This window comes from Lynx canadensis, chromosome B1 (assembly GCF_007474595.2).
Source record: "Lynx canadensis isolate LIC74 chromosome B1, mLynCan4.pri.v2, whole genome shotgun sequence".
Taxonomy (NCBI): Eukaryota; Metazoa; Chordata; class Mammalia; order Carnivora; family Felidae; genus Lynx; species Lynx canadensis.
In genome coordinates this window covers 144,038,416-144,050,769 of record NC_044306.2, presented here as the reverse complement: position 1 = coordinate 144,050,769, position 12,354 = coordinate 144,038,416, and the positions used below count along the sequence as shown (strand labels likewise).

At 37.1% G+C, this 12,354-nt stretch overlaps 1 protein-coding gene across 1 annotated transcript in view; it reads right to left on the bottom strand.

Annotated features, from left to right (window-relative positions):
- CCDC158 (coiled-coil domain containing 158) overlaps positions 1 to 12,354 on the bottom strand; it is a 108,497-nt gene that overhangs the window by 70,259 nt on the left and 25,884 nt on the right. Inside the window, 9 exon segments of the mRNA XM_030313644.1 lie at positions 353 to 472; positions 7,091 to 7,205; positions 8,298 to 8,361; positions 8,364 to 8,407; positions 9,276 to 9,353; positions 9,707 to 9,953; positions 9,956 to 10,032; positions 10,128 to 10,218; positions 10,221 to 10,236. Of these exon segments, the coding sequence (XP_030169504.1) occupies positions 353 to 472; positions 7,091 to 7,205; positions 8,298 to 8,361; positions 8,364 to 8,407; positions 9,276 to 9,353; positions 9,707 to 9,953; positions 9,956 to 10,032; positions 10,128 to 10,218; positions 10,221 to 10,236 (852 nt within the window).

Genomic DNA, 12,354 nt, shown 5'->3' with positions numbered 1-12,354 from the left:
TTCAATGTTCTGTACACACGTGTCTGTGTTTTGAATGTTATTTGGCTTGAAAACAAACACTCCATACTACCTCGGTTTAGTAGAACACATTTATCTAATTGAAAGATGGGTCACCTGAAGACTAGCTTCACCTAATTTATAAGCTTTAACAGTTCTGCTTAAGGAAAACAAAATAGGTAAAGTTTAGAACATTTATATTCAAAACTTGAATAATGTCAAGATATTCTGTTGTGTATGTATGCGCAAATGTTTTGTAAAATTTGTAATTTTATAAATAAAACCAGTTTTATGAAACATTTTGGTGAGAAACTTCCTAGAATTAATCTCATTCATATTTAGAGCATAGTCTTACCAACAGCTTTTGAAGCTGATCGTCCAAATTTCCTGATTCCTGACTGAACTGATCACGTTCTGTCCGTGCCTCAGTTAGCTCAGAGTTGGCAAGGACTAACTGCTTTTCGAGCTCTTCTATCTAGAAGGAAAGCAGAAATCAATCTGACTATGTTAGTGGGGAATATAAAATAAATACAGTCTTTGGAAAGCGGTATTATTTTGGGGGCAAAAATAAAAGCTTACTATGGTATGTTTTGCAAAGTTTTTTAAACTTAAGATCTATGTAGAATTGTAAGAGGGAAATTAGCCAAGATGAAATATTTGATGCTGTTAGATATGGGCACTGTTTGTAATCTCTCTTTTTCACACCATTCAGGTTTGTCTCCTTTGAGTATGTGTTCTGTCATTTGGTACTTAAGGAGATTTGGTGTGCATAAATAACATTGTATACAGCCACACAAATGACATGCATTATACGCAGAAGAGTTATTTTGTTTAGAGTATCAGAGTTTCAATAATAAAAGGCATCGAATATGCAAGGTAGGCTGAGGTTAAGATCTCAGACAATGGAGACTCCAGGTTTGGATTTTAGCTGAGCCACACAAATTCATAATTTAGGTATTGAGATATTAAAATAATGGGACCATGTTGCTACTTAGTGTTATCACTAAAATACTACTTCCACAACCAGTAAAAAGAAATCCCTGGTATCTGCATAAATGCTACATATTCCTCTTACTTGTAAGGCATCTATTCAATAGGCTTCCAGATTTATTATGTCAAGAATAAAACTTATTGGTTTGGATAATGAACTGTGATTAAAATTTCTTCAAGAATATATGAGCAAGAGTAATTTTTTCTTGATGAGTCTCTATTTTTACCTGGACCAGGTTCATTTAAGATCTTCATTTATTAATTCAACACATACTTAGTGCTTATATGAACACACATATATGCAACTACCTCTTTGATAAATGCTAAGTATGAATACACAGAATTTATATACCTTTCTGTATATACAGAATTATATACCTTTAAAAAAGTAGATTATATAGGCTCATCAAACAGTTTCACATTTGCCTACAGAGTAGAATCAGAGCCTTCAAGGATTGGGATATACATTTTAATATTTGCCTCGGATATATTTTAAAACTGGCTTTACATTTGACTGTATGTTAGATATAAACAAGTATTTCACAAGAATGAAATATACATAAAACATTAGGCTACAGCACAAATGTGTTAATAGGTTCTACTAATCCTATAAAGGAAATTCTTGCACTCTGGCACTCCTTTGGGGGCATATATGGAAAAAAGCCATACAACAACTCCACCTCTGTGGCATGAGTAGCTTCCTAAGGAAAATGGATGACCAGTGTCAGTTGATATGATCCCTTGAGCTCTATTATTATTGGGAAAGACTAAGTCAGCACACACCTAGTAATGGCATTAGGAATTCTTACGGAAAAGCCCGCAAACTTTTATGTGGGTGGACAAATATCATCAGAGAGGCAACATGATCAGGCTAAGAGCCAAACACCTTAGGTTCTGGTAGAGGTGCTGTCACATAACCTCTCTGAGTCTCAATTTTTTTCATCTATAATTTGAAAAAAGTAATCTAGAAGATCTTTCAAATGCTTTTTTTTTTTTTTTGCACGAGAAGAACAGTATTAATAGAGCTGAAATTCTATAATTTCCACCTGTCTTTGGAAACAAAGTATGGCCAAAGAAACCATATTTTGAGCTATACGTTTAATAAGAACAGTTTCAACTTGAACAGTTTCAACTTGAAGAGTTGCTCATATGACTAAAACAAACATTTTCTACGCTGAGCTTGGCATAAAACTATTTTCTCTTTGAGCAAAGTATTTGTAGATGTGCTTTAAAAGCTTAAATTAAGACTTGCTATTTTGTCTGTCATTAAAAAAAAAAAGTTCTGGATGACCATTTGATAACATCAAACTAGATGGTGAAAATCTATGAGGCCAAATTTTTAAAAAGGAAAGGAAGAAAGGAACAAAGAAAAAGAAAAGAGCCAAGTCTTCTCTTTCGTCTAAGTTTACTGAGCATCAGAAGTTCCTCCAGACCCCTGCAGGAACATTGGTTTTGTACTTGTCAGTACTGACTCAGCTGCTATAGCTCTGCTTTTAACCTTTCACTTTTTAGAATAAAAATATTTATATTAGTTAACCAATCACAAAGATAAATGGAGAGTGAAAGGGAAAACCACTGATGTAGCAGCTGAGCTGATACAAACAGCTGTACAAAACACCTCGAAGCCTTTTGAAATGTCCAGAATAAATATTTACTGACATCTGAGATATATCAAAGGTTTTTCTTTTTCTTTTCTTTTTCCATAGCAGCACTGATTTTCCCTTTCACCATCTATGAATCTACTTTTTGTTTTAGATCACTGGACAAATACTTGGATCTCACTCTAATCTTTACAGTAATTTTAGAGATGTTACCAATCACACCAAATTGTATCTTTTGTGTTCTGTGCTCAAAGACGGCACAGATGTTGGATAATGAGGGACGCTGCAGGTCAGCACGGAGGTGCATGGGCAGAACTATGCAAAGATGTTTGCACAGAATCTTCCTGCATGGTACAGAGCTCCAGCCAGTGCTACTAAATCTTTACTTTTTGAGTACGAAATTCAGCCCCAAATGCTTTCAGAGTAGGAAAAAATAAACTTAGAGTCAAGATCATGAGATATTTTTGTTGTCAAAAAGCGAAAGTTAAGAGTAAAGCCAAATCTACAGAGCCAATAGTGACAGCTTCTACTGGTCCAAATTCGTAAAGGGGGATTCTGGAGGCTCTCCTAAAATGGAAAGAGAAGAATAGAAAAAAAGCATTACAGTAGAACACTTATGCAAGCTATAAAAACTACATCTACAATTTTCTTTGAAATACAGTGTCTATTTTCATCAATATGAAAATACTTCTGTTATTCTGAAGAGACACATGGCCCTAACGAGTCTTCTCTCAATTTATGCTTTTTAGTTAGAAAAGTTTGGTTCAGACCTATCACATCATCATTTTTTTTAAATAATAAAGATTTTTTTTTTTCTGAAGGAATCTGACCTCAGGAGAAAACACTAATACTGTCTCTCATAAAATATGTTGATGCGTAGTATCAGCACACTCTTTGATGTTTCTTTTCACACAAATCTCACTTTTAATCATAGTTTTTACGTGTTATTCTCTTTGGCTTTTTTACCTTATTGTTATTTGGATAGTGTACACTAAAATGTTCACACGAGCAGTAGAAAATAGATTTTAAAGTTCTCAAAGGCTTTAGCAATGTAGAGTCAAGGTACATGACAATGAAAAAAATTAATCAGAAGAATTTGTGGTTTTAGATTTTGTATTCAATTCATTACAACAAAAGCATTTCGTAACAATAGAATTTTTCAGGACCCCCAAAATGAAATCCTTCTGTTAATTAGCTTGATCTTTCCTGCTCAGTTGCACCATGTACTGATGACATTTCAGGCCAAGTATATTCAACTCTATAGTAAGATGACAGATAATCATCTGTCAGTGTTCCCTGACTAACGGGAGTTACTATTAAGAGAGCCCAGTTAACCACCATCTAGGTACCAACTCCACAGGTTCAACATGTTATGAATCTCAGTGATCTGGATTAAAATTAGCTAAGCTAATACATATACCCTTCTTTCTATCAATGTTGACTGCTTAAGGCTAACAACATTATTAGCACTCCACTGTTTACATTAGGGCAAAATAAGATAACTATTCTAACCTTCTACTATATGTATCATTGTATATCTATATGGCCTCAAAGCATTCATATGAAAAAAGTCTACAGTCATTCATCAGGATGCTTATGCTTCTACAATGCCAAAGAGATTAATATTTATAAAAATTCATAAACTATTTTGTATTCCTTATATGTAACTAAATTTCTCACCATGCTGAAATTTAGAGTTGATAAGTATGGTGTTGTATACAGACTGTATGTGAATTAGCAAACAATGGGTGATAGCTTATGGAGGGGTAATTTTTCCAAGCAACATTTTTCCGTTACAATGGAAAGCTACATGTAGCACTTTCAAATTATGTAAGGAGACACAAGTAAGTTGAGTTTTGCTTAGTACTTCACAGCTTTTCAAAGAGTTTGTCAATAAACAATGAATATTCAATCTGTTCAAAATGGGTTGAGTAGTGCTGAGTATCAGTCAGTGGATTGAGCTATAACACAACAGCTCTCCCGTCTCGTCTCTCACTGCTGGGACTTTCCGGGCTCACTTCTGTCAATGTGCCTGCCTCCACCAGACCAAGTACTAGAGCCTCTTTCTGCCCCATGCTGTGCTGAAAGCAGGCCCATCCTGCAAGGCGACATCAAGACCTTTCATGCAGGCTTGGTTTGCCCAGAAAGGGGTGGACATTCCTGCTATCAATCTTCAGGGGAAAAGCTCACTTTGAGAAAAGAAACTAGAACACAAAAAGCAGGGCTCAGAGAAGCAGAAAAAAACAAACATTTCTCTCTGGGCTTCTGTTTGTTGGTTTAGCCTCTAAGCAGTCCAAGATTCCTGAAGGCTACTCTTAAGTGGCAGTGGTTGAAATGACCTTGACACAAGGGTTTTGGCTAAGAGTTAAGCATGCAGTCTAGTAAGGCGGTGTTATTCAAACTGCAAGGGGGCCAGTGAATCATGGTATCAACTTAGTGAGTAAAAATATCAGCATCTGAAGAGAACAGAGAAGAGCCAGCATCACATGAAACCGGGGTAAATACTGTTCAGTGAAAGTTGCTTCAGTTAGTATGTGTGTAGTAGATAGATCATAAGGTAAGCTATTTCTTACTGTGGGTAGTGATCAACAATTGTTTAAAAGCCAAGGCTATAAGAGCATCTAAATCTCATAACTGAGATTATATAGTATCATGTTACTCTGTATTGTTTAGAATTTAGCGAAGTCATGTCTAAATTTTCCATTCTTATTTTGACTGTGCCACAGGGAATGAAGGTCACGCTATTACATTCTGGGCTTGCACTCCACTCGAGAACCAAGGAGGAACAGCCCCCTCCTGTGGCCAGTACAGGGGTGACAGCGGTAATTAAATGAGGGGCTGCCCATAGGAGGGCAAATGTCTGGAAGAATTAGTGCTGCGCCGCTCTGGAAAACAGTGTGGAGGTTCCTCAAAAAATTAAAAATAGACCTACCCTATGACCCAGCAGTAGCACTGCTAGGAATTTACCCAAGGGATACAGGAGTGCTGATGCATAGGGGCACTTGTACCCCAATGTTTATTGCAGCACTCTCAACAATAGCCAAATTATGGAAAAAGCCTAAATGTCCATCAACTGATGAATGGATAAAGAAATTGTGGTTTATATACATAATGGAATACTACGTGGCAATGAGAAAGAATGAAATATGGCCCTGTGTAGCAACGTGGATGGAACTGGACAGTGTGATGCTAAGTGAAATAAGCCATACAGAGAAAGACAGATACCATATGGTTTCACTCTTATGTTCATCCTGAGAAACTTAACAGAAACCCATGGGGGAGGGGAAGGAAAAAAAAAAAGAGAGGTTAGAGTGGGAGAGAGCCAAAGCATAAGAGACCCTTAAAAAACTGAGAACAAACTGAGGGCTGATGGGGGGTGGGAGGGTGGGGGGGGTGGGCGATGGGTATTGAAGAGGGCATCTTTTGGGATGAGCACTGGGTATTGTATGGAAACCAATCTGACAATAAATTTCATATATTGAAAAAAAAAGAAAAAGAATTAGTGCTGCGATATTCAAACTGCTTCTTCCCATGTGAAGTGTTTTTCTGGTACTGTTACCCCCGTAGAATCGGGCTATATTTTAGGGGAAATCTGGCAGCTTCTTTATATTCTATTTCTTCCCCATCAGCTAAGGTGTGAGAAACTGGCTAAAAGCAACGGTTAGAACTGGAGGCTCTCTTATGAGGTAGGATGACTTTTTGGCGAAACTGGGACAATTTAGAGATGAAAGGTGGTATTCACAAAACAGGACACTGGGATAGTAGGTGCAGACTGGACTGTTGCCGGCAAACAGGCATGTATAGTTGGTCGCCTTTCTCACATGGAATAAAGAACATGAGCTCCTCGTAGCTCTTTGCTTATTTTTAGGGTCTCTGACACTGCTTTACAAACGCCTGAGATTAACACAAGGATAAGCTCTGGATAAATGGTTGGTAATGATAGTGAATAGCTTGTCTTTAGCTACAGAAAGTGAGAGAACAAAAAACCCCCACAAAAAATCAAATATTCATTAATATCTGCTTTTAAAAGGAATTGTGTGATGAAAAATGATTTATCTTCCTAATTATTTTTTATTTAGACTAATCTTATTAATTTGGTTTGCTAGCCACACGATGATTAATAACTAGGAGTTGAAGTAAAACCTAGGAGGTAGGCCCCTAAAGTAGTAGGGGGGGGACCACTTGGTACCAGAATATTTGTTAAAAACTAAGCCTTGTAAAAATAATTTAAGTGGTCTTATTTTTAACTTATGTTTCTAGAAACTTACTTGTAAGTGTGCAAAACTTTCTTTTTCCAGAAATGAATTAATTTGAGCAAACAAGTTAAATTAAACTTGTTACAATTTAACATATAGATATTTGGCATCCTCCTATTCCATCTTAAAAACTGCTTTTAATTTGGTATTAGTTTGATTCCTCATTTTCAAATAAACTATTTAAAAATGTGTATTAAATCTGTGTATAATAGTCTGTGGTAACAGAGCAGCAAAATCTGATCTCACCTTGTCTTCATACAGCCTTTTGGCTTCCCTTAATTCAGAACGTAGCTGAGAAACAGTAGATTCCAGATCACTGAGTTGACGCATATACATTGAATTTTGGTTTCTTGCTTGTTCTCTAAGAAGGGTTTAAAAGGAGAATAAAAGCAAAGAGCAAACTGAGACTAAGTGTGATATCTAAGAATACTCTAGCATTTAGATACTTCCACTAGTTCCTTTATATGGCATTGCTAGGCCTAAAGTCTGTTTTTGTTTCTTTGTTTTTGTTTTTAATGTTCACTCATCCATTTTTGAGAAACAGAGAGTACAAGCGGGGCAGGGACAGAGACGGAGACACAGAATCCGAAGAAGGCTCCAGGCTCTGAGCTGTCAGCACAGAGCCCGATGCAGGGCTCAGGCTCACAACCATGAGATCATGAACTGAGCAGAAGCCGGATGCTCAACCAACTGAGCCACCCAGGCTCCCCCAAAGTCTTTTATTTTCCAAAATTGCTTCCTAAAAGCTTCAGCTCAACAATATTGTTAAGTGCTGAAGCTAGATGGTGTATATACGAGTTCATGCGTACTATTTCTCTCTACTTTTATATGTGATTAAAAATGTCCCTAGAAAAACTTTTAATACATAACCTCAAATTATAAAGTTATTTATATGTATACATATAATATAATACGTAAGTATATATACACACATAGTGTGAGTGTGTTTGGTCCTATCAGTTGAGATATGAACAATATTTAAAACATCCAATTCCAAGAGTCCTAAATACTTGCGATAATATTCCTTTTTTTTAAACAATTTTTTTAATATTTATTTTTGAGAGAGAGAGAGAGAAAGACAAAGCGTGAGTGTGGAGGGGAGAGAGAGAGACAGACAGACACAGAATCCAAAGCAGGCTCCAGGCTCTGAGCTGTCAGCACAGAGCCTGACGCGGGGCTCGAACCCACGAACCGCGAGATCATGACCTGAGCCGAAATTGGATGCTCAACAATTGAGCCACCCAGGCGCCCTGCAAATAACACTGCTTAGATGGTCATACGACATTATCATTTAAGTAATCTTCTCAATTCATTTAAATGTTAGAAAAGTTTTACTTTCTTGTGGAATCTGTAAGCAAAGTTTAAAAGATTTTAGGACACAACATAAATTAAATAGTAATCTCTAAAATGAAGATAAATGGCTACCAATTTCAAACCACCAGGACACACATACTGAATGATTTCCAGTTGACTCTGGATGCTATTGGCTTGGCTTCGAGCACTGCTAGCTTTCTCGTAAGTCCTGTTATTTCAATTTCATGTTCACTTATTAACTGCTCAATCCTATAAGAAGAATGTGGTGTTGTTATTTGATACATAACATTTTGTTTGACTATTACTTATTCTAAAAACTAATGATTTTCTTTGGGATGAGCACTGGGTGTTGTATGGAAACCAATTTGACAATAAATTTCATATATTAAAAAAAAAACTAATGATTTTCAACACTCTCAAATTCAGTATTTTGTTTTGACTTTGAATATGCTACTCATTTTAGGTTTTGGAAGTCAGATTTTTAAAAAATTTACAATGGGAATAAATTCCAAGTACTAAATATTATATGACATACCTAGGGAAGTATCCTCTACGCCAAAATATTAGAAATACAAAAACAGGTTTTTAAATATTCACACTAAATCATAAGACTTTACATCATAAGCTATGCATTAGGCTCAGGTCAGGTTTTGCCAACAAATGAATGACAAAGGCTCTCTCTTTGACCAAACTTAAGTCAGGCTCCTCCGAGGCCTCTTCTAGGTCTTGACTTTGGCACCCTTCACCCCTGCCCTTGGCCTGCTCAGGCTTAGTAAAAATCCCCTGTCCTTGATGTGTCCTCTTAGTGATTTTCCATCCACTGCCCCTCTCACCTGCTCCTTGGTTGTAAATCCCTGCTTTCTTGGTTGAGGTGAGAGAGCTAAGGCTCAACTCTCTCCCTTAAATGCAAAACTCCTACTACAATAGCTTTGAATAAAGTCTTCCTTAACCCTCTTAATAAGTATCAGAATAATTTTTCTTTTCACATGAATTTACCACAAACCCATGAAGAAAACTGCTTTGTTTCAGAACATTTTAGATTTTGGAATTGCTGATGAGGGACTGTAAACCTATGGTTTCTTCACTATGACTATCTATACTTCAGTCAGAAACCCACCTATCTTGATGTTGTTGAAGAAGCAGTTCTATTTTGTTCTGTGATTCAGACTTCAGTGCTTCACAGCTGCTCCTCTACCTAGTTATAAAAAAGAGACATGATTTAGGGACTGGTAAATCTACATTTGGAAAAGTTGGAGAGCTTCCAACTAAAGGAACTCTTTGGGAAGAAGCAAATAAAAGTAATACTGAAACTGAATACATTCTATCACTGTATTTCATTAGAGCGTTTACTTTGGTTATACTCTCACGAAGCCACACAGGCAAATTGAGCTAGTTCCCTTAATTTATTGAGAGATCATTGTAAATAACTTATTTTAGAGAACAAAAATGAGAACTTGCCTTACTTTTAAGAACTCAGAAAATTATACACCTAATACTATTCTCTTAATGGATTTTAATATAAAATTGAATAGTGTTCTCACCACTTACTGGAAATATCCTCCCTTTAAGATAGATATCTCTGTGTCTAATTCTCTTAGGATTTTGCTAATAGCTGAGCCCATGTTGCGGAAGTGGAGAGTAGACACGCTGTCATGTTCATATATCTTCTTGCCTGAGGCTTCTTCAAAGTCAACTAGGACTGATCTGATATCTTGAAGCACTCCCTCATGACTCAGCATCATCTTTCTCAGCTGCTCTATCTGTGTGTTGCTATCTCTCAGCATGTCCTCCTTAGGCATTTGGCAGCTTCAAGTTCATGAACTGTATTTTGAAGCTGATTTCTTAAATCTTCCTGGGACTGACTCTCCCTTCGTCTAGGAAGTAGGTGAAAGAGAAGAAACAATATTGACAAAACTCATGTTCACACAAGAGTCAAACTTTAAAATAATTTTAGGTAGCGAATCCCAACCTGATGTCAGCCATGGCATCTCTCTCCATTTGCATCTCTTGAAGTTTTGTTTGCAAATCAATGACGGATTGTCTTAAGTAAAACTTTTGTTCTCATGCAATTCATTGCTCTGAAAAAAAAAAAAAAAAAAAAAAAAGCCACGCAAATCAGTCTTCACCAGAGGAACATATTTCCTTACAGCTAATAATCTCCAAAAAATCCATATATTATTAATTTACTTTTATGCGTACTTCCTTCTCCTTTCACCATAGTTCAGGGTCTAATTAATCATACCTCACCTAGGTTACTGAACTATCTTAACTAGACTCAAACTTGGCCCCTTTCAGAATCACTTCTTTACTTAATAACCAAAACACTATTTCTAAAACAAATCAGACCTCCAGCTCAAGATAGAGGTAGAACGAAATTTTGTTCTTGAAAACAGGGAATTGAGGGGCGCCTGGGTGGCGCAGTCGGTTAAGCGTCCGACTTCAGCCAGGTCACGATCTCGCGGTCCGTGAGTTCGAGCCCCGCGTCGGGCTCTGGCTGATGGCTCAGAGCCTGGAGCCTGCTTCCGATTCTGCATCTCCCTCTCTCTCTGCGCCTCCCCCGTTCATGCTCTGTCTCTCTCTGTCCCAAAAATAAATAAACTTGAAAAAAAAATTAAAAAAAAAAAAAAAAGAAAACAGGGAATTGGTTAAAATTCTGTAAACAGAAAAGTTGATCTAAAAAATTAAAAAAAAAGTCAATCCCCACCCCCAACCCACTTAAACACTTGACAGCCGACAACCAGTACCCACAATGCAAAGTGTTCTACTACAAAGAAATTCATTCAGATCTCTAAAATCAGGCACTGAGGCATCTTCCAGCATAATAACTGATGACAGCTAATCATCCCAAAGCCAAGCCATTGATTTCCGCCAGTGATAGAGAGCTTGCCATCAGCTTTTTTACTGCTCATCTTTGAGTATGAACAAAAGCAAACAAACCAACAAATACCACTGAACTCCTGAAGAAAGATTATAAAATAAAAAAACAGAGACCAAGATTAAACAAAGAAACACACACACACACATACACACACACACAAGGACCCAAAGAATCAAAGTTATGAAGCAATGGAAGAACACTTTTAAAACTTACATTTGCAGAGAAATTTGAGGGACATTACAGCTATAAAGAACGAAATACTATGCCAAAGAAGTGATCGGGGGCAGAAGAAAGAGTTCTTGGAAATTAAAAATATACTTACACACTAAAAAAGCTGCAATAGGAATGCTGGAAGTCAAGAAATGTCCCCCCAAAGTAGGAAAAGTAGGTAAAACTTTTGAAAGAAAAGGTAAGAGACTTAGAGGGTCAACCTAGGAGACACTAATTGACTAAAAGGAGCTGCAAAAGAGAGAACTGAGAAAACAGAGGGAAAGAAACTATCAAAGAAAAAAACAACTGAATTCTTCAAAGCTGAAAAGTACATATCTGCAGACCAAAATGATCCACTGAATCCCCAGCACAGTGAATGAAAAAACTAAAACCCACAGCTGTGCACATTATGGTAGAATTTCAGAGACAGAAGAGCCTAAAGCCTCCAAAGACAAACCTCAATTAACCAAAAACATATCATCTACAAAGGAGCAAATATCCAACATCTACTTCTCAGTAGCAATACAAAATTCAAGGACACAATATTTTCAAAGGATTGAGAGAAAATGACTGCTAACTTACCAAACTAAAGTCATCCTCAGAATGCAAAAATCCATAAAATGTATGTCCCATATACCCTTTCTCAAATTTCTGAGATGTGCTTTGACTAAATGAAGAAGTAGATCAAGAAAAAGGAAGCCAGCAAATGGTGAGCCCTGGAAATCATGGATCCATTCAGGAAAGCAGTGATAAGAAGAAAACAGTTCGTTATATGCAGACCTGAGGAGAAACTCACATAGACTGGAAAACAGGTCAGAAGACTCCTGAAGAGCCCTGGGTCAAAGGGGAATTTGAGAGAAAACCTACATGATGGTTCTGTAAGGAAAAAAAAAAAAAATGACGATATGATAAAGGAAAACCGCACAAAGAAAAAGACAGGCAATTAAGAACCACCAGAGGGGTGCCTGGGTGGCTCAGTTGGTTGGGCGACTGACTTCGGCTCAGGTCATAATCTTGCAGCTTGTGAGTTCGAGCCCCGTGTCGGGCTCTGTGCTGACAGCTCAGAGCCCGGAGCCTACTTTAGATCCTGTGTCTCCCCCTCTCTCTA